Here is a 21083-nt window from a genome sequence, read left to right as displayed (position 1 = left end):
TTTCAAGGCTCAGAAGAAGCTGAGAGTTGTAGCTGTCAGAGATGTATTGAGCTCGGGACCTTTCCCTCCGCCTGCATGACCGGCAAAATGCTTTCATGAGCGATGCCGGGATGTCAAGACCACGACAGCGTATATGTGAATGATATACCCTAGAGTCCTTATGCAAACCCAGCTGTTACTATCTTTCTCACGTTGGAAGCACCAGCAGTTGGTAATGACCGGCCCGAATTGCCCAGGTGACATGCTGATGCCAGGAGGCACTAATTCCCATCTAGTGTAATCTAGGTAATCTAGTCGAACATACTGACGACCTTGGAAATGCCAGTCTATATCTAGAATATCTTGCAAACGGTATGTCATGCCAGCTCTCGAGACTCAAGTAAGACAGGATGATGACAGCACTGATGTTTTAAAACCGTGTAGCACATATGGACAATGATTCTAGTCTATGCACCACATGTGCATGTTGAGACAAACACTGCTAGAGGAGCATCCGAATCCATCAGAACAGTCATCAGCTCCCCACGTAGAAACTTGGCTGTGGCCCCATATAGCTATCCTTGAGGCCACCCAGGTCGATGGCGACGTTCTCCAATATCAGATTCGTATGCAGCAGCCGGACACGGAGTACGTGCTCGCCTCTCGCGACTGCATCTGCTTTCAGCTCATGCCGCTTCTTCCACGCGCAGTCCTGCACCGCCGTGAGCCACCCCTCTGGAGAAGGCAGCTCCGGGTCTCTGGCCGGTTCAGGCTCGAGAAGGCGTTCCCGACAGATGGCTCCGTAGTCGATGCAGTACTCGTATACCATCGGATCAGAAGGGTCGAAGTCGAGGGTCATGTTGAAGGACAGGATGAGAGCTGGCGGGCTGGTTGTTTGCGTGTCAGAAAAGACAAAGAATTTGTAGTCCACAAAGCTGGGCGTCGCTTGTCCGCTGTCTGGGCGGAGCGTAATCGACCCACGTGGTGATCGGCCCGTGTCGGCGAGGAAGTTATATGAGGTTTCTAGGTTCCGTCCTGCCGGTGCTGGAATGGATATGTGTCCATCCGTTTCCACATGACCGCCCACAAAGTCTGGGGGGAGCAGACGGCCCGTGACAGGAAGATGTATCTGTTCGAAGTCGTCTTCCTCAGAAGACAGGTCGATAAGTACCACTTGATCAAAGTCACCCGGCACTTGGTTCACTTGGATCTGAATTTCGATCCGTTGGTCGTCGTCTCCGGGCACCAAGGTTCCAGAGTCTTTCGAGAATGTCACCCAAGGATAAAGCGCCTTCAGCGTCCAGTGAACCGTCACAGGCCCACGGGTGAATAGCTCGAACCATCTTGTCTCGGGGCCGTACCGGGACATCAGGCCTAACGTAATACCAGGCACCAAGTCACCACGGCTTGGGTGGGTGAAGTCACTGTTCTCGTTGGTCAAGCCCGGCCTTACTCCCTCATGGCCCTCAACCATTACGCCCAAATTGCCGACAATGGGGTTTGACTTCTGCCTTCTCTGGACATAACAGAGCCCACTGATCATGTCCCGACTCGGGGCGTGCCAGGTATCCCAGAAGCCATAATGTGGCTGCGAGAGGATGTTGTTCCACTTGCCCCCAAGCAGGGTATGGTACTCCTCCGAAAGATCAAAGTCAGAGTCGAAGAGTTCGAGGACCCGCTTCGCCACGAGATTCGCAGAGTTCCGCCTCTGACGTGCGTACATCTGGTTTCGCGCCAGGTTGACCTGCAGACGGACAAAGATGGCACTGGCCTTGATGGGGTGCAGCACCAGCTGGAAGACGGCAGGCTTTTGTTCGTCGGTGGCACGGTCGTAGATGGACTGCGCGAGCTCCAAGAGTGATTCCCACTGCCCGCAGATCGTTTCAGCCTCGTTGCAGTGAAGAAGGGAGAACGTGGTTGGTTCGATATGCTCGTGGCGGCGCAGAGTGACGAGCGTATCGTACCCGCGCCAGGCTTTGGCGATAACCTGGCTGAGGTCGAGGCCGAACTGTCGCGCAGCGAGGCCTGAGAAGAATTGGGGGATGCCGTCTGGCTTGACTGAGTTGATGTCCCAGGCCAGAGACATGGCAAATGTCAAGGGCACCTCGAGCGGCTTGATATCTCCCACGTTGAACACCCAGATCTGCCTCGCCCCTCGACTATGGGCCTCCTGCAGCTGGTGCCACGTCTTGCCCAACGAGTTGCTGTTGATCCACTTGTAGCTCCTTGGCGTCCCGACGTACTCGAGGTGGTAATAGAGCCCCGCGCCTCCTTTCCTCGTGGACTCGTGTCCATGCGGGAGTCGGCGGATGGTCCCAAAGTTGTCATCAGCGAACAGCAGCGTCACGTCGTCGGGCACGTCGAGCCTCCCACTCTCGTACTGCATCTGCACCTCCTTATACAACGCCAGCAGTTGCGGCACTGCATCTTCGCTTCCGTGAAAATCCCGTATAAGTGACCTCTGCGTACGCAGGACATCCTTGACAACAGCCGCTGGGTCATCACCTTTCATCGTCGTGTCGTACTCGCCCCTCATGCCCATTGTGAAGTAACTCTCATAGCCCTTTGCCCTCTCCACGCCTTTCTTGAAAAATTCAGTGATCTTGTCTTTATTGCTGATCCAGTCCCACGTCCCCAAGGGATTGCCGTCCGCCAGCCACTCGTTGCTCAATCGCTGCATCGGCTCGTGGTGGGAAGTCGACATCACGATCCCGTGCCTGTCGGCAGCTCTCTGGTTGTCCTTGTCATCCGTGAAGAAACTTGCTCCCGGATTCGGGTAGCCCGGCCACATGGCAGGCCACAGGAAGTTCGCCTTCAGCCGGAGTAGAAGCTCAAAGACCTTTTCATAGAACTGGACGTTGTATCCGCCGAAATTCTCTCGCACCCAGCCAGTAAGCGCTGGGGCTTCATCATTGATGAAGATGCCGCGGTACTTGATGCTAGGCGGACCGCTGATGGTGGTCTTGTGAGTAGCGAAGATCTGAGGGTGGTGTTGTGGTGGTACATCCGCCCACCAATACCAGCTTGAAATGATCAATTAGTTCATGGATGTGGCTCAAGTTTGACGTATAAATGAAGCAAGGAACAATTAACCCGGTGCAGACGGGCAGGGGCAACCTTACGGCGAGACTCCCATCTGCTCTGATAGTGTGTAGGTCCCATATATTGCTCCCCTTTTGTCACTACCAGCAATGACAAGGGCCCAATTGCAGCCGTCGAAAGGTTCGTGGACGAGGCTCGTTTGGAATGACTCCCACTTGCCACGGATTCCAGAGAAATCGACCTTTCCGCTGCTTTCCAATCGCTGCACAAGAGGACTGGAATCGACGCTCCCAACGACAATGGCAACAGACCCAGGGACATCAAAGCGGGCGTCGTTGCTCCTGATGATTGGCCTCGGTGACACCTTCGTAACCCGGGCGAAATCTTCAGCTAGGTTTCTGGCCGCGATGTGTACGCCTTCATGGTCGCGCTCATCCACGACGATGACGGAGCTTTGTAACTCAACAGGGGCATTGGGGCCGCTGGCGAACACGACGAGATCGTCGTCAGGGGTCGCTAGGGCGAAACCGGTGTGCGGTCGCACCAAGTTTTGTAAGGGCATCTCGATTGAGCGCAAATGTCGATGAGTCCAACCGGTAGGTTCACTTTGGGGACCTACGCGCTGGTTACACAGGCACCTCGGCGGCCATTTCCCCGCGTCACCGGAGGTCGTGTGTGCAACAGCCGAAATATGTGGATAGATGCATGATATGCAGTAAGGCAGCATCATGCCTTGTCGGGGCTTCTATGCTCACCTCATCTCCAATAACTCTGAAATTGAAGACGAGTATGACACAAAACATAACACGTTTGAACGTCGAGTTTGGGGAGCACTGGAGGTATTTGAGGTGCAAATCTCAGTTGAGTGTTGTCTGCATTGCTTGGGAGTGGCTCGGACAAGTCCGCATCTACGTATGCATCCTCGTTTTCGTGGGATACATGCTTACTGAGGCGGTAGGTTCACACTTGCAATATGCAAGTTGCTGTTTTACACCAACTGCTCGATAACCACAACATTGTTCAGCCGTCAACAGACCACAGTCTCCCACATCAGCCAGCAACTTCGCGATGCGGTGCATCTTCCGCGGACTGGCGGCTTCCAGGCCACTCATTGGAATGCACCAATGTTCCCGGATCTCACACCTCTACCCTCGTCCTCAATATCCCAACAAGTGGTTCTCACGGTCCTCGAAGCTATGTGCCCGACCGAAGCATTACACGCCCGAGCAGCTTGCCGCCTTCACCAACCACTATGCAGTCCTCGGGTTGAGTCAAAACGCCGCCGATAAGGACATTAATAGAGCCTTTCAATCGCTCTGCATGAGATTCCATCCAGACATGATACGGAATACAGATAGCCAGGAGTATTGGGACAACCCCCGCCGGCCCGAGTTCGTCAAAGTAAGTATACCTTCTACGATGGTCTCCCACACGCAGAGCGTCACGCCTTTTTCACTGACAATTAATGCATATTGATCAAGATCAAGAATTCGAGGGACTTCCTCCTGGACCCAGCCAAGAGGAAACCATACGACGCCGAGTACAACGACGTCCTTCTGGCGCTTAAGCGACTCCTGGCAGAGCGCGAACCACGGGATGTTGACTCGAAGAAGACCATAGCTTCACATTTAAGGCTGGACCACCCCGCAACCTCCGGAGACGGACGGCCAATACGTGACCATTGTGTCGTCCAGGTACCCGGCCTGTCACCTCAGGTCACCGTCGCCGACCTCGTCAGGGCCATTGCTGAAATGAGGCCCGTCGGGCGGGTCATCGACGCGAGGCTGATGCAGCCATCGATGGTCAACCCGCACCGCGCGGCATTCGTTGAGTTCCCCGACGACGCCAGCGCCCAGCGCCTTGGACTCCTCGCATCTCGCTGCCACTTCAACGTCCTGGGCAAGCGGGTATGGCACTGCAAGCTCGTGTCCGTGAAGCAGGGGAACTTGCGGGCCCCCTCCGCCCGCGGCCGCGCGCGTCTTGCTCATTGACGGCCCAAGGGACCACGAGTTGATGACCATCAGCGCTATGGGGGGCTTCTTTAATCGCAAGATCAATTCCTTCGACACGAAACAAGACAGATACAGTGTGATGGACAGCGCAAAGGGGCCCGACTCGGTCACGATTGAATGTGTCTTCGTGAGCTGGAGGAGATGTGCAGTCTTTGCCCACGCGGCACTGAGGCAGGAGTATCCGGAGCTCACGGTCACCTATGGGCAGGACCCATGCGAGTGAGCTGGCTTGTTTTACGGTCGCCCATTGACCACGCGCGTCACCTCTGTGTGTTGATCAACATATTGTTGACGTCGTTCCTGTTCAGTGTGCCCGAGCACCTACCGCGAAGCCGACAATGGACAAGACTCGGAACTGGCAAGCCAGCCGTCGGCATTCAGCCCGCGGCCTAGGGGACTGGTTTGGGCCATTTTGACAGGACTTTTGACCAAGGAGACATCGGTGTCTCGCATAATCGTGTGTTGAGCGCAGGACTTTTCACGAAGCCTGTTGTCAGGCATTTGTCTGGGAATTTCCCTGATTGCATTCTCAGCCGTGTAGATCAATTGAGATTGAGAATTCTTGTGGGCTGTGAGACTGTGTATGAAGCTGCTGCCTGAGGAAGTCATGACAGATAGAACTTGGAAAATGCTTGAGAAGGTCATTGCACTTGATGGCAGGTGACCAAATTGGTTGTATTTGTTTTTGGATCATTATAAGTTGGTCTTTCCCAACACTCTATGCCACATTACTGACCACACCCTGCCTTGTGCATCTATTAACGCGTCTCAGGCCTTGTTTGGGATCGTTACGGAGTCAGCATCGAGGTGCTGCACACCAGCGACATCCTTCTCCATTAGGTCTTCCGGCCTCTCGACACCAGACAACCCAAGCTGGGCATAGATACGGTCCATCCTGGCCTTGTCTTCCTGAGCAATGGTAGTGTCATCGCCTCCAAAGTAGATGTCAAGCTCCTCCAGCGTCTTGTCCTTGGTCTCGGGGACCATCTTCCACACAAACACAGTGCCCATGGCGCAGAAGCACGCGAAGAAGATGTAGGTCCCGTACTTCATCGACGCCAGCATGTCCTTGGTGGTAAGGCCAATGACAAAGTTGAACATCCAGTTGGTGGACGCGACAATGGAGACACCCCGGGACCGCAGGGAGTTGGGGAAGATCTCTTGGGCCAGGACCCACGAGACCGGCCCCCACGAGTACGCGAAGTTCACCGCGAATAGCCAGATGAAAACGATGGCGACCCAGCCGCCGGCGCGGTGGGAGGGCCAGTCGTCCTCGAAGGAGCCTTCGACCGCGGCGACGACGACGTGGCAGGCCATCATTCCGAGGGCACCCGCCATGAGGAAGGTCTTTCGACCAAATCTGTCAAGGTATAGGACAGCAGGGAAGGTGAATAAGACTTGAAGAATTCCAGTCACTCCAGTAGCCAGAAGGGTTGTCGTGGTGTCGGTGAATCCAAATGTAGCGAATATCTGAGGTGCGTAGTAGAGAACGGAGTTGATACCAGTCTGAGAATAGAGCCATTAGCATCATGTTATCCCTCATAGAAATTTGCATGCACGTATATCAGCTTACAAATTGCTGGAAGATCATGATCCAGACACCGATCGCAACACGCTTCAGCATATTCATCTGGAACATTGGCTTCCAGGTGCCAAGACGGCCATTCTGGGCAAGCTCCGACTCGACCTCATCGTCGAACATGACCGCGGCCTTGATCTCCAGGAACTCGGCCTTCAGGACCGGGTCTTCGGGTGTAAGTCGTCGGAGCTTTGAGAGCGCGGACAGGCAGTCCTCGTCGCGGTGCTTCATGGCGAGCCACCGGGGGCTAAAGGGTAGGAAGAACATGCCAATAAAGAGGGTCCAGGCGAAGACGAGCTGGAGCGCCAGGGGGAACCTCCACGAAATGTCCTTCTCGCCAGAGCACAGATGGCCGTGGGCGGCGTTGTAGTTGAAGGAGCCGTCCTCGAGGTACCAATCGGCCTCGGGGACTCCGTAGGGCTTGCACTCGCTGCCACCGACAAAGTGCATACCGTAGTCCAGCCAGAAAGCAATGGCGGTACCGATAGTAATTGAAAGCTGCTGCAGAGATACAAGACCGCCACGGAGCTCCGGGGGCGCGATCTCAGCCTGGTAGAGCGGGACAACCATGGAGAACATGCCGATCCCGAAACCCCCAATGACACGGCCCGCAAAGAGGTGGTCGGACTTGGTGGCGGCGAACTGAAGACAAGTTCCGGCGGTGAAGATAACCACAGCAACCATCATGGCGTACTTGCGGGAGATGGCGTCAGCCAGCCAGCCGCAGAAGAGGGCACCCGCCCAGGCGCCGAGCTCGAGGGCGGCGACGAGCCAGCCCTGGGTGGTCGAGCCCATGAGGTCCGGGAACTGGGCCTGGAAGTTCTCCATGACCAGGATGGACGACATGACGCCCTGGTCGTAGCCGTACATGCAGCAGCCGATGCTGGCGAAGGCGCAGGTCATGAAGACGTACGGGTTCTTGAGCATGCCCACGATGCCGTGCTCCTTGTCGGCGGCCGCGCGGCCGACGGCCGACTGGCTGGTCACGGCTCCTCCTGCGACCATCTTGTGTGTGTTGTGATCGGAGGTTGGGGGGGGGGGGGGCTGGGAGTTGCAACGAAGTATAGGAGTGACCGACAAAAGGGGTTCCGATATGCTCGAAAGCAGGTGGTCAAGGACTGCCCTTTTATCTACAACATTTCTCGGTCCATGGCTCAGTCCTATGCCTGTTCTCTCTCGTTGACCACCTGGCCCTTCACCACTTCGTATCTTTGGAGCGCCGTTACGCTATCTCCGATCCGTGGTGTCCACGATCATCTCAAGGGTCAGGCAGGACTCCCGAACCACAGCCTCTCCGGGTCCTCGAAACCAATCAGCCGCTCGGCAAGGAGGCATGATTCGCGGCGCAGGACCCCCAATCTCGAAGATTGTACAAGATGGGCCGGAATGCGGCCGATCCGTAGACCGCTTTGGGCTGCAGTAAGGCTCTGGTGTCGTATCTTATTGCAGGCCACACGAAGCGGGTGGCATTCGCCCTCTACGAACCGAATAGGGAACCTGTAGCGTTGTGGCTGGCATCCACACAAGTCCACCCTCGGCGGAGGCCTGTGTTGCGTGAAGGCCTGGGGAAAGGCAAGAATGATGTTGCCCAGGCTGACTGACCCCTGAGTCGTCTCCAAGCGAGCCCACTGTGAGCCTGGGAGACTTCTCTGGGGTTGAAGCCTTGAACTCGGCCGTACTCGCGGTGATATTCTGGGGCTAGGAGGGACTGGTCCCGGAGGATCGGGAACGGCGAAGATTGGCTAGGAGGAGGATCTCGGACAATGCAATGGATGAGAACCACAATCCACACCTTGGGCAGGGTTACTCAGCATTCGTCGGACAGATTTGGGTCCCGTGTGCAAAACTGTGTGTGAAATGAAGTTGACCCGCGATTGATGACTCGTCTGAAATGTTGAGCCCACGCTGTCAACGCCGTCCAGGGACTTGGTTATAAGGCGTGGGAGTTCCCAGAATATCAACGTATCTATCATTGATGCGACGTTAACGGCCAGGATTTATGATAGTGCGATAGCAAATATCAGGGTGTGATTGCTGACAAGCCAAGACAAGCCATCAATGCTTGATGGCCCTTGGCAGAAGCTTGGTGAAGTTCCCGACGCGGCATCCGCGATGGCCCCGCGGCTCTGCTCTGGTAAGCCATGCCAGGAGCGTATCTCGTTCTCCACAGTTCGCGTAGCCATACTGTCGGGACGAGAGAGGCACTGGGATTTCCTATGGAGCAGCAGAGGTCGGGACGATCGGCATTGGTTCTCGGCCCGATTGTGGATCCAGGTGGGATCGGCGTCGGCTTCGGCCAACGACGACGTCGCTTGCAGAATTTAGCACGAGGTCCTCCCCCCGGGGAATCTGGAGTAGTGTTCTCGAATCATCCCAATGCCCATGGGGTGAATAATGGAGGTCTGCAAGCTCCTCTTTTCAAGCTTAGTGCGCTACTGATAGTCACCAATGGACTAATAAGATACCCATTGAAGTCCCTGGAGCACATTTTCAAGTGTCCACCGCATAAGGAGCGGAACATGCCCGAAACGTCACCCATCGCTTTGGTAAGCCTAGGTCAGCATAATGACAACTACTGTGGTACCCGGCGTAATTATTACCTCCCTGCTTTGTACTCATGGTCTGTGCTTCTTGCAGCACGCTTATTCAGCAAGTACCCTCTCCCTCTCAATTATTGCAAGCAATACAGTGGGCCCACTTCGGTACGTACCTCTTTTCTCCACTGTAACTCCACTTCGACTTGCTAGGGGGATTTTATTTCCAGGGGACACCACAGTATTCGTTGCCAGGTGTTTCTCGGCAACATTTCTTCGGGTTCTTCAAGAGCACACAAAGTCAGCATCTCGACACCATTGATACTCCGGAGCTATGCCACCTATTTCAGTGGACAGCGAAGTCAGTGGAGCCACCGTTTCTGAGATAGTAAGGCGTAGATATGATCAATCGTGATTACAAGTGCCATTGCATGTGTGTGTGCTCATAGCACGGTCCAGCTGACAATGTGGTAACTAATTGAGAGTAAGTGAAACCAAAGACACCTGGCACGCTTCCGAAGCAACTCCAATTCTTGAATGGCTTCCGATAATTTCATACCTCTGAAGAAATAGCAGTGCGTCAACGAGCCTCGATATTGTTACTCTTGCTACTCAAATTGCTCAAGTGCGCCGCAATCGCTGACAGCGTCGCTGGGCCTTCATCGTGCGCAGAATAGGCATCATACCCCGACTTAGCAATAAACACACTCCTCAGCCCCGACTGTGTCCAGGCAGAGAGCCAGCCTTGCACTGTGGAATCGTTACATCCAGCCAGAGAAACGTCACGCATGATAAACGACGACTTCTGCCCTCGATTGCTGGGAAAGCTCTTCGCCAACACCGTGTCGTCGTAAGCCCATGGAAACTCCTCAAAGACAATCACGGTGTCGGCTAGGCCATAGTACTCGGGATGCACGGGACCCGCGCCGGGGTTCAGTGCGATCTTGGGGCCCTCGAGTCCGTACGATGCCCATATCCTCTCGGCGTAGATGACTGCAGTCGTCATGTAGTATACGTCGCCCTCGGCCTTGTCCGTATCCGGGTTGTTTGGGACCTTATCGATGAAGATCCCGTCGAGAGCAATGGCTTGGTCATGCAGGTGCCAGCGGGCCCAGTAGCTGATGTTGCCCGCCACATCGCCGAGATATGGAGAGTTGTAGGCGGCGTGCACATAGCCCCAGGTCTGCACATTGGTCTAAGACTTTAGAATCGAGATTGCGTTGCGCCACTCGTCGTTGTAACCCGGCTCTCGGCTGCCCGGCCCGTCTTCGACGTTGAGGATGACATGGAAAACAAGTCCGGGATTTTCACCGATCACTTTGTAAATGTAGTCCCATGCGCCTGCTGTGGGAAAAGTGGCCCGAATCGGGGGGTAGCCCGAATGTGGGCCACTAGACTTATACTCCTCCCTCTTTGTACCATTGAACCTTAATGGAGACCTTGTTGCTTCGTTCGTCACTCCGAATCCCCGCTCGCGATGGTGTCCTATCTTACGAAGGCAGAATTGATACGGACATAGGCCTTGCGAGTTTTCTACAAGATATGGGCGCATTATGGCCTATTCCATTGTTACGATTCCCAGTGTTGTTCGTTTTATTCGCCGCTTCATATGAATGTCTGTGGGTTTCAGAGAAAAGTTCGATGACCACGTCATATATCACCGGGTATTTATCCTATACAGGGGGGACTCATTGTACATCTCAATGGCCAATGGGAGGTGTGACCATGTGAGCTCAGGAGCAGTTTACCAGATATTTGTTTTCAATGTGAAGAGAGGACATGTCAGAACAATCTCAATCCTAAGCCCTAGTACAGCGCTACATTTAATGGAGCAATAGTCCGTGAAGTTTTCGCATCACTACTGGGATGGAATGAGATACAAATGAAAGCGTATTAATTCCAGCCTATCAGATGTTCCTATCAAAAACACAGCATCCCGAGCGTTATGGAATGAATGGTTTGGGAGGGGCTAGAACAGCGACGGAATAATGAGTGTGAGACTGCGCACGATATCATGTGATTACCACCAAACAAACATGCAAACCCCTCGAAGAACGAAAACCAGTCAAAAGAGTGAGAAAACGACGACCATTCAATGACCATGAGTGCACGTTTCACCACGGATTGTCGTTGGTGGTAGCGAGATAATACTGCCCCGAAGCCGCCTTGACGGCGCCGTTCACGTCCTTGAAAGCAGTCTGCACGGCGGCGCTGTTGTCATAGTTGGCTCCAGAATAGCCGTAGATGATACCGTCAACTTTTATCGAGTCCACCAGCTGCTTGACATGCGCGGAGTCCCCAGCCGCGGTAGTCCACGAGAAGACCTTGGCAAACTTTCCCGACGAGGCAGCCGCCGTCAAATCGGCGACCCTGTCCGCGAACCCGTTCCTGATGGTGGGATCGCCCCAGGAGTAGACGCGCCGGCTCCTGTCTCCTGGGCCGGTGCCGTCGAAGCCCTGCTGAGCCCACGCGAGGTTCCCGTCGAGGTTGACCGCCTCGTTCCTATTGAGACTGTTGGCGATCCGGGAGTACGTGTTGTACTTGTAGTTAGTCCCGTAGAAGCCATACAGGGCCCTCACTCCAACTGGCTGCAGGATCTCGCGGGCCAGGTCCCGGAGGGCGGTGACGGAGCAGTGCACCCACTTGGGGTCGTCGGCGTTGCACCAGTCGGCGTTCTTGATGTCGAACCACACGAACGTCACAGGCTTGCCGGCCCTGCGCTGGTCGGCAACCGCCTGGAGCACGTCTCGTGCCGTGCCGCCGGCGCTGTTCTGCTCCCCGTCGTGGTCTGCCCACCAGCCGGTCTTGCTCCAGGGCTGGAAATCTATCTCGATTGCGTTGGCACCATGGCTGGCGGCATCTTTGACGCCCTGAACAGTGAGAACTCGGTGGGCTATGGCGTAGAAGGGCTTCACTGCCCGTGAGTGCAGGAGATTATCCGACTCAAGCTCGCTACTAGGGCTTCGCAGATCGAAGGTACGATCCCTCGAGACGACGTCGGGAGTCGATGTTGGGAGGGCACAGGCCGGCATTAGCTGGCTGGCGAGCAGGACACACAGGCCAAAGACGAGTCTCGTTGTGAATAGCATTGTTGAGAAATTGGCTAATTGATTGATGATAGAGCTTCTGAACTATCTTGTCTTCTCTGAACTCGAACCATCAAATCTTTATACTTGTTCCAACTGCTTGCAAGGCAAGACTCCGGTGAGCAGGGCGTCTATGTGTCATCATGAGCCATAGTCGTTGCTTACAAGAAACATAGATCACATCATTCATTTTAAGAGACATACGATGAGGCTTGAACGGCAGAGTGATCTCACACCTAGGTATAGAAGCATGAGTCAGCCCTGTTGCACCGCGGCTGAGACACTGGCTAGGGAGGCTATTCAGCTCGTAACGTAGCAGGCCAATGTCAGTTAGAAGCACCTGGCGTCATCTGATTGCGTGTTCTACCATTCTTCACATGAGACACACAAGCTTATTAAGGTCTATTCATCTACCGCTCTGGCAGGTAATTTCAACGGAAGTAGGCACCCAACCACTACACTGGACAATGGAGAAGGCCTCGCCCAGAACCAGACCTTTCCGGGCATGGCTTCAACTGTCATTTGTTGACAATTAACACAACACAATTACGAGCAGCTGACGCTGGAATGAGTCCAGTGCCTAGTAGTGCTCTAGCCTTATGTGCATTTGAGGGTCACCGGCCTTCCTCCCACATTAAGCAAGCGCCTCGAGTGGCCAAGACCCGCTATGCTCTGCGTTCATCTTCAACTGCTTCCACGTTGCACTTCTTCCTTGTCAATTGAATTGCTTCGACTAGAGAACAGACAATCTGGGCTTTGTCACCTCCCAGCCATAATTAGGACCGCTAGATAGCATCTTCTCTTGCCCAAGAGACTACTTTTCCATCAGATTTTGGCCAACATGTTCTCTGCTAGTAACGCGGAACTTGTATTGAAGGAGTAAGCTGCAAGGAACAGAAACAGGGGTTGCACAACATACCACAAGCCGCATGTACTGCAGGATTCGGCCAAGGCCCACTACCGTGCTGACGACCCACCTGCCGACATGTCTGCCTGGGCAAGCTCGTTCACGGAAATCTGACAGCACAGCAGCAACAAGTCCCCATGCATGTACGAGGCCGCCATACACCTCGTCACCCACGAAATGAGAATCCAGCAACCTCATTCCGAGACAGCCTCGGAGGAGACGGCTACAACCAAAAGCTCCCCTGGACCGTCGCTGCACGAAGCTGCGAAAAATGGGGATGTCCGCAGCCTGAGAAAAACGCTCCGCTCGCTCCGAATTGGATGTCAACGAGCTCGACGATGAGGACAGAACCGCTCTACATTATGCATCCAACTCGCTGATCGCGGAGAAACTTATCAACGCCGGTGCAGTTATCGACATAGAGGACGCAGAGGGTTGCACGCCCCTGCACAGGGCGGTGGCCGAGCGCCGACTCGACGTGGTCTGGCTCCTGCTCACTCACAACGCGAGGACCGACACCCGTGATGACGACGGCAAGACGCCCATGGCTCATGCCAAGGGCTGTCCACCGGCAGAGTCGATGCTCCGCCACGGGACCTCGACCGCTCTGCTCCGCGCCGTGGAGGCCGACAGGGCAGACATAGTCGAGGCCCTCATCGGCGCCGGGGCCGACAAGGAGGTTAGGGACGGGAGAGGCTTTGTCGCCCTCATAGTGGCCACCTTGCGGGGGTCCTGGGATGCAGCTCGCGTGCTCATCGAGCACGGCGCGGACACCGACGTCTACGGGGACATGGGCAACGGCGTGATTCACATGGCGGCCCATCGTGGGCCAGCGGACTTCATGGAATTTCTCCTCGACAGAGGACTGCCCATCAACTACCAGAACCACTGGGGCGGCACACCCTTGCTCGAGGCCGCGGAGCGCGACGGCCGGGACGAAGTCATCGCCCTGCTCCTCGAACGGGGCGCCGACCCGGCGCCCAGGAACAACGCAGGCTACACGCCGCTGGGGCTGGCCGCGCTGGCCGGCAAAACCAAGGTCGTCAAGATGATACTGGACCGGATGAAGGGGCGCGAGCTGCTGAGGCCCCGCAGCAGGTCAGACCCGGGGCCGGCCGGCTGGTCCCCGCTGGCCGAGGCGAGCCACCACGCGCACCCGGAGTGCGTGCGCCTGCTTCTCGAGGCCGGCGCTGAGGTCAATGTGGGGAATCACGATAACACGCCTCTACACCTCCTGCTCTGGCCCACCAATGCGGTCCGCAGGGTCACAGACCGGGTTGAGGTCATGCGGCTGCTGCTCGAGGCCGGGGCGTCGATCGATGCCAAGGGACCAAGTGAGATCACGCCTCTCGCAGCAGCGTGCCGGTGGGGGTCGCTTCCTCTGGTCCAGGTGCTCATCGATGCTGGCGCGGACGTGGACAGCTTATCTTGGGCCACGGAGGGGTCTGAGAAGGAGTTCGGCTACACGAATCTTATGCTCTCTGTGGCGTTCGGGGGCGATGACAACCTCGACGTTGTCACGGCATTGATAAAGGCGGGGGCAGACGTGAATAAACGAACATATGGAGCGAAGAAGTTGAACGCGGCGGAGATGGCGCATAATCGAGGCAGGATGGATATTGTCAACATCCTTGAAGATGCTGGGGCGATTCCTGACAAACCCCGTAATACTTCTGTAGGCCGAGGGAGGCGTTGATAGCAGTTGCATAGTTGATGCCGCTCGAGAGATTAGGTGCACATATCAATGTCACCTTGATGTGAGATGGTTCATATCGCATCTTTGAGGGTATCTACTACAATGATGGAAATTAGCAAGAGATTTGAGTTATGAGGATTGAGTTGTGACAATTATGTGAAGCTCCCAGTCATACATCTGACACAAAAGACAAGGCTCTTTTCCTTGCAGGCTTTTGGGAAGCCAAGGTTTGAATAAAAAAAAAACATTTTATAGAGAAGAAGAAAAAAAAGAAAACGGAGATTCGCAGAGTAGAAAACAGAGGGTACAGAGGTACATGCAGGTCCCTAATGCACGAATATTTCCCACCACCAAGAACCACCTACACCCAACTTACACACTCGATTTACATACCCATTTGCAACTTACTTTATACTTAACTCATGAATACATTATACTTAATTTACCTAAATATGAATATAGCTTTAAGTACATAAATAAGGTATAGGTATATAAATTGGGTATTTGAATTGGCTATCTGAGTTGGGTATGTGAGTTGGGTGTGTAAATTGGCCTGCCCTGGTGTTTGAATTCCGTGTGCGGTGTGGGAGTTGTATACCTCTATACCCTCTGTTTGTTGCTCTGCGAATCCCCGTTATCAAAGAAAAAGTTAGCGTGTTTGATTCTGCTACCTCTGGAAAGGATCAGGATGGCATATGCACTACCGGCTGTTGAACAGTTGATACTGGCGTTTCTGTAGGGTTGAACTTGACAATCCTGACAACGCCAGTCTCGTGTACAAGAGCAAGCGTCTCGCCTCTAAAGACTGAAGCCCTTGAACGATATGCCGGTGGGAGCCATAGAATTCTCTCAGGCCCCTGATAAACCCATTGTGATCCCACAAAGAGACAATCCTGTGCATCTTCCAATTGGTCCTTCGAGTCCATCTCCTGATCGGGTAGCGAGGACGGGACGGGTAGTCAACCTTGGTCGCACAACAAGTATCGGTCATCCAAAAAGGACAGAGGGCCGATCTCCTCTTTAGTGGAATACCTACCAATCTCCATGCCAGTTGTAGTGTCCCACATCTGGACAGTCCGGTCCAACTCTCTCGATGATGCAGCCACGAGCTTTCCTGTTGTTGAGATGGCCATGCTCAGGAAAGTGTACCACCTGTCAACCGGCCCATGAAGTTTGAACTTATGTTTCAAATTCAAGGAAGCAGTCTCGTAAATGTTGATATAGCGGTCAGCTGAATCATGCAAGTGAGGGGGGTATCGTTCTTCAACCGCAAAGAGGTGGCTTTCGGGGTGGAACACCAGATCGCGCCTTGCCCAGGTACCCGTTCTTCCTTCCCTGTCACTAGTTTCAAGAGTTTCCATGACTCCTCGCATTCACATTGGAATCCAACCACTTGACCATTGGGTGAGATATTCACTGTGTGGTTTTCAGAATCCCACAAAGTCGTCAGCAAAAGTCGCTTCCTGTAGGGCAGGTTCCACAACTCGAATGTATACTCGTCGGTCTCAAGGTCGACTTTGGAAAGGCCGACAATCTGACCGGTTGGTGAAAATTTGATGCCATCAAAATTGAATGTCTCCCATGACATCATCTCCTGAAAGGTCGTGCTGTTGACTATCCGAACTCCACGGTCGGTCGAAATCAGGACCATATAATTGCTGTCTGGCGAGAAGACAATGTTTCTCAGTCGGTTGGATTCCAAGATTTGTGTTGTCATGCTCTTGTTCCAGAGCTGGCAAATTCCTCCGTCTAATTTTAGCACTATATATCTTCCGTCCGGGGAGGAATCGATCTCCCTAACATGGTCGATCGGCAGCGACTTCATACGGCCATCGGTCGCACCCCATATACTGCCCACTCCCCCCCCCTGTTGATTATCAAATTTTCATCGGATGAGAAGCGGAGGTTATGAACCCGATCAAAGCCTCTACCAGGTAACTTATTCCCGACCGCAGTCGAGCGCATGTCCCAGAAACTAAGGGTGTTATCACTGCCTCCTGATACTAGCAACTCGCCGTCTCGAGAGAGTGCAAAGCATGTGGCTTTGTGAGAAGTGTGGAATTTCCTCACTATTGACCAGGTCTTCACATCACGAAGCTCAGTGCTGCCGATGGCGGTTCCAATGAGCACAAAATTCTCGTCTGGTGGCAGCAGTGAGATTGATGTGATAGGATCATTGTAGGAGGCTTCGAGCTTTTGTTTTCCTGTTGAGAGATCCAATAGACAAACCTTCTTCCACGGTGAGATTACTGCGGCCTTCCCGTCCATGAATATCGCGACTGTCTGGACGTAAGTCGTGTCGACATCGTCGAACGTCCTGACGCACTCTCCATTGTCCACATTCCACATTGTCATACTGTCACCTCCTCCCACTATCGGAAACCGGCCGTCTGGCGTAAACTCAGCCACTTTAGGCGGTTCATCTCGTACTAAAAAACAACAAACATGAGTTGTCTGTCTTTCGTCGATGTTCCATATTCGGACGGTGGTATCGCAGGACGCCGATGCTAAAGTCTTGTTGCTTTTTGGCGAGAAGGCCACGTTTGATACACGGTTGTTGTGGCCTTCCAGGTCGATTACATTCCCCGTTCCAAACTCCCTTACATTGATGAGCCCATCATCCGACCCGAGTGCAATTGATCTTCCGTCTGGCGAAAAGGCTGCGTAGAGGTACCACTTTCGCTCGTCAAACCTGAAGCGCTCGGTGCCTGTAATGTAATCCTAGAGTCTTGCTGTTCTATCGTATGAGGTGGAGACGACGAGGTTGTCGGTAGGGGAGACGGCGACAGAATCAATTCCATAACTATGCCCCTCAAGGACGGAGAGTTCGGGAGTCCAATCTTGCTCAACTACCGGCCTTTGTGTCATCCAAGGAGGCATGTGATGTTGAAATACAGACTTTATCTTGCTAGTCGTTGGACTGAAGACAAGCGCAGAGGCATAGATTTGCAGTGGTGCATGATCGATAATCCATCTGTTCCCGAGTATGAAGCGCTTGGCGTCGTAAATCGGAGAAGATAAATCATGATGTTCGGAGTGCTAGAGATCCGTGAGACAAAGGACTTGGTTTCTTAATAGAATGACTTACCACGACCAAAGTCTGCAGCTGATTAACAATGAGTATGGCTGTTGGTATCTCCTTGATAAGGCTCATCGCCTCGAGCCAATACAGGAAGCATTCCTGAAGAAACGCATGGATCTTTCCACCGTCCATTAACCCAGCTTCCCTAAGATGGCTGTTGTCCAACTTAGCAAGATGATCAACCCAGTACCGGCATGCGTATCGCAAATGCTGCGGGATGTTCTCCTCGATTCGAATGTGTGGTATCTCCGAAGCCATCTTTCCTGGAATGACGAGTCCGCAGATGTCCCGGCAAAGCCTCGAGGACATGATTTCAAGGCAGCGAGAAAACAACTCTTTGTGCATTTCGGTCTCGTCAACCCGGAACTTCAGTTGCTTCGATCGCTTCTTGCTGAGGATGAAATCGCGAAACGATAAGTGGACCAAATCAAGGGATGATTTATCGTCCCGGGGGACGCCGACTATGGCATGAAGTTTCTTGAGCAATTGAGCCAGGCTCACCGGCAAGGGTGGGAGCAAATTCTCAAGCGCAGAAGTAGCGACAGGCTCGAAAAGAGCTGCGAGAAAGCCAAGAGTCATGCGCATACCGTCGTAGGTCCTTTGTCTTGTCTTTGGGGACATTTGTTCGCGATCGGGAAATGACAGAACCTTGAGATAAATCTCATCTACTTTCTGCTGGGGAGCATCGGCCTCCCATTCATCGGTTTCCGAGTCGTCGGTCTCTGAATAATCCTGAAATATCTGGTCCAGTCGCTCTTGCCTAGCTTTCTCATCAGGGAAGTCCTCGGCATCCAGGAAACGACAGGCTGTCGCCGCATAAATGAACAGGCCGTCAGCCTTCATCCTGAGCTTGTTGATGCTGGCTTCATCGATACAGTCTTGCGCGGCGCCATGCTTCTTGGCTATTTCAGCTATTGTGTGCGAGAGATAGAATTTGATGTCGTCCTCTGTGCTTTGTCCCTCCGTGTATGGTTTGATCTTGTCAAGAAACACCGAGCGATGTAAATTCTTGGGTAACTTTCCGAAGCTTCCGAGGATGTGCTTTTCGGTTCTGCTGGTGATCAGGAGCCGGAGTTGCACACCTGATGGAGGTCTTCCAGAGTCGCCAGCATGCTAAGCAGCTCCTCAGCTTCGGTTCGCTTCACACATTCGTCCAGACCGTCTACCACGACCACCAGTCGTATGGGTAGGAAGGTTTGGCCATCGAGGGAGGAGGGGCCTGGTGATTAGATATTCGAGCTGCTGCGGAGGGGCTTTCGTCCCAATTGCCAGGTTCTCATTGATTGCACTAGCGATGAGCGACCTGAAGTCCATAAATACGTCTGCCAGGCATCTGGCGAGAGTCGGGAAGAAAGCCTTCGCGCTGTTCCTGGTTGCATCGCCTTGCTTAAAGAAAAAGCTGGCGCCGAGGAATGCCGTTGCAGGGGCATTTGTTCTCTTTGTGAATGGTTTTCTCTGGTTTAAGGCATCGGCGACGGTCAAAGCAACGCTCGTCTTTCCGGTGCCAGCCATACCATGTAGCCAGAATATTACTTCCCCTGCAGGATTCTCCGCCCAGTCTCGGATTTCGCTCAGAATGCGGCGCTGAGTCCCTTCCAAACAAGGCGCTTCGGCGCCTAAGACCTCAGCTGAATCAAACGTGGCATTTCCAGCAAATTGCAAGGACAACAAGAACTCCATCTGCGTTCCAGTGAAAGGATTCAACATGTCAGTGTGAATGAGTTTCTTTTGGAAATAGGATTACTCACCTCCAGTGTGGACCTTTGCAGACCTTTAATCTCCTCTGTTCTCGCTTTGATTTCATTTATCGCTTTCCAGGCCTCTGACGTGCGGATACCAACTCGGTCTTGGATACCTTGATCAACAAGCCGGCTGGTAGACTCAATATCGTTCCACATTCCTTTCCAGTCGTCGGCGCTCACAATGTTTCTGACATTACGAAGCCATTTAATCCTCCCATATTGCAGAATGAATCGAATCTGGTACACGTATACTTGGGCGTAGACGCTCACAAGTTTGCTTCTGATGATTGATAGGAGCTGGCGAGTAGCTTCGGTTTGGCTGGAAGAGTTAGTTTTCCTTCCAGTGTAGGCTGCTAGTTCTCCTTCGAAACTGAAGCTTACCTCGGGTCTTCGAACTCATCAGACAAGACTGTTTCCTGGAGTTGTTGGTATCGAACTAGAATGAACAGAATGTTGTTGAGGCCATTCGCTGCATGTTCGTCTTGCTGGTATAGGTTCTCTAGCATCTACCAAGACTTGTTTAGCACCAAACGATAAGACCCGAATTTAAGACGAGACACAAAAATGCATGGAACTTACGGGTAGGATAGTTAGAATGCAACCCCAAGCCAAGGCAGCGTGCGGTTCAGCTGAAACGGCTTCGCTGACGATGGGCTTGAATGCTTTCACCGTTCGAATGGCTTTCTGGACAAGTTCTCGAACAACAATACGCCTTCCACCGATTGAGAAGGCGGTTCGAGCTTCTGGAAGCTTCTCAAGTTTCGTCTTGGCCAGCTTTTGGATCTCCTCAAGTCGCTCTACACCCTCAGAGACGGTGGAGATATTTTCTAAACTCTCGTCAGCTGCATCTATTGTGCGTCAGCCTTTTCATAGCAGTGGACGTCCGTGGATTTCAGTGTTTCTTCAAGATACATACCATGCTCTGCATTGCGCAGATACTTTTCAAACGTTTCGAGGAGGTGAGAATACTCTGGATCGTTTTTGATAGTCCTATAAGCTTCGGCCCAGAGACTTTCCCAGTAAGCTGCCCGGCCTAGGCCTACCTGCATAGAGTACGCAAATCGGGCTCGTGCCAGACTTGAGACTTTGGAAATTGTGTGGGGTTAGAAAGATTAAGTATCCATTGTAGAGTCCAGTTCTGTCGGCCAGGGACAATCTCACAGAGAGTACAAGACTGGGCTCGGTCGTACCTTGCTCAGTTCCTTGCTGAACTCACAGCCCCTAGTCCGGAATTCTCAGCCGTTGTTCAGCGACTGCTCAGCCTAGAACTGCAGCAACTCAGCTCTGCGAATGGAGATATATTTTGGTGTAATGAGCTTCGTCTCTAAGCATTTTGGTACATACTTCCGACAATGACATTTCTCGAGGTTCAAGTCAGTGCTGTGTACAAATCCTCCATTTTGTCAGAACAAGTTGGAAACAGC

The 21083-nt window shown here is 53.3% G+C and overlaps 6 protein-coding genes across 6 annotated transcripts; 2 read left to right on the top strand and 4 right to left on the bottom strand.

Annotated features, from left to right (window-relative positions):
- Nucleotides 1–514: 514 nt before the first annotated feature.
- INS49_009140 (uncharacterized protein) lies at nucleotides 515–3583 on the bottom strand (the record flags this gene model as incomplete). Its single annotated transcript, XM_043169877.1, has 2 exons — nucleotides 515–2930; nucleotides 3102–3583. 2 exons carry the CDS (start codon nucleotides 3581–3583, stop codon nucleotides 515–517), a joined length of 2898 nt encoding a protein of 965 aa, XP_043027557.1.
- A 506-nt stretch (nucleotides 3584–4089) lies between these two features.
- Nucleotides 4090–5256, top strand: INS49_009139 (uncharacterized protein; the record flags this gene model as incomplete). The annotated part of the gene is made up of 3 exons (XM_043169876.1): nucleotides 4090–4422; nucleotides 4503–4948; nucleotides 5022–5256. 3 exons carry the CDS (start codon nucleotides 4090–4092, stop codon nucleotides 5254–5256), a joined length of 1014 nt encoding a protein of 337 aa, XP_043027556.1.
- Nucleotides 5257–5801: 545 nt separating this feature from the next.
- On the bottom strand, nucleotides 5802–7617 carry INS49_009138 (uncharacterized protein; the record flags this gene model as incomplete). Its single annotated transcript, XM_043169875.1, has 2 exons — nucleotides 5802–6539; nucleotides 6607–7617. 2 exons carry the CDS (start codon nucleotides 7615–7617, stop codon nucleotides 5802–5804), a joined length of 1749 nt encoding a protein of 582 aa, XP_043027555.1.
- Nucleotides 7618–9726: 2109 nt separating this feature from the next.
- On the bottom strand, nucleotides 9727–12178 carry INS49_009137 (uncharacterized protein; the record flags this gene model as incomplete). The annotated part of the gene is made up of 2 exons (XM_043169874.1): nucleotides 9727–10329; nucleotides 11318–12178. 2 exons carry the CDS (start codon nucleotides 12176–12178, stop codon nucleotides 9727–9729), a joined length of 1464 nt encoding a protein of 487 aa, XP_043027554.1.
- An 895-nt stretch (nucleotides 12179–13073) lies between these two features.
- On the top strand, nucleotides 13074–14871 carry INS49_009136 (uncharacterized protein; the record flags this gene model as incomplete). Its single annotated transcript, XM_043169873.1, has 4 exons — nucleotides 13074–13111; nucleotides 13265–13418; nucleotides 13471–14803; nucleotides 14867–14871. The coding sequence occupies 4 exons, from the start codon at nucleotides 13074–13076 to the stop codon at nucleotides 14869–14871; spliced, it is 1530 nt and encodes a 509-aa protein (XP_043027553.1).
- A 2336-nt stretch (nucleotides 14872–17207) lies between these two features.
- INS49_009135 (uncharacterized protein) lies at nucleotides 17208–21018 on the bottom strand (the record flags this gene model as incomplete). Its single annotated transcript, XM_043169872.1, has 9 exons — nucleotides 17208–17225; nucleotides 17281–17556; nucleotides 17924–18999; nucleotides 19084–19597; nucleotides 19666–19978; nucleotides 20041–20165; nucleotides 20239–20486; nucleotides 20576–20702; nucleotides 21004–21018. 9 exons carry the CDS (start codon nucleotides 21016–21018, stop codon nucleotides 17208–17210), a joined length of 2712 nt encoding a protein of 903 aa, XP_043027552.1.
- Between the last annotated feature and the right edge of the window lie 65 nt (nucleotides 21019–21083).

This window comes from Diaporthe citri (assembly GCF_014595645.1).
Source record: "Diaporthe citri strain NFHF-8-4 chromosome Unknown scaffold_3, whole genome shotgun sequence".
NCBI lineage: Eukaryota > Fungi > Ascomycota > Sordariomycetes > Diaporthales > Diaporthaceae > Diaporthe > Diaporthe citri.
The sequence above is the reverse complement of the archived record's forward strand: the minus strand, read 5'-3'. Positions and strand labels throughout refer to the sequence as shown.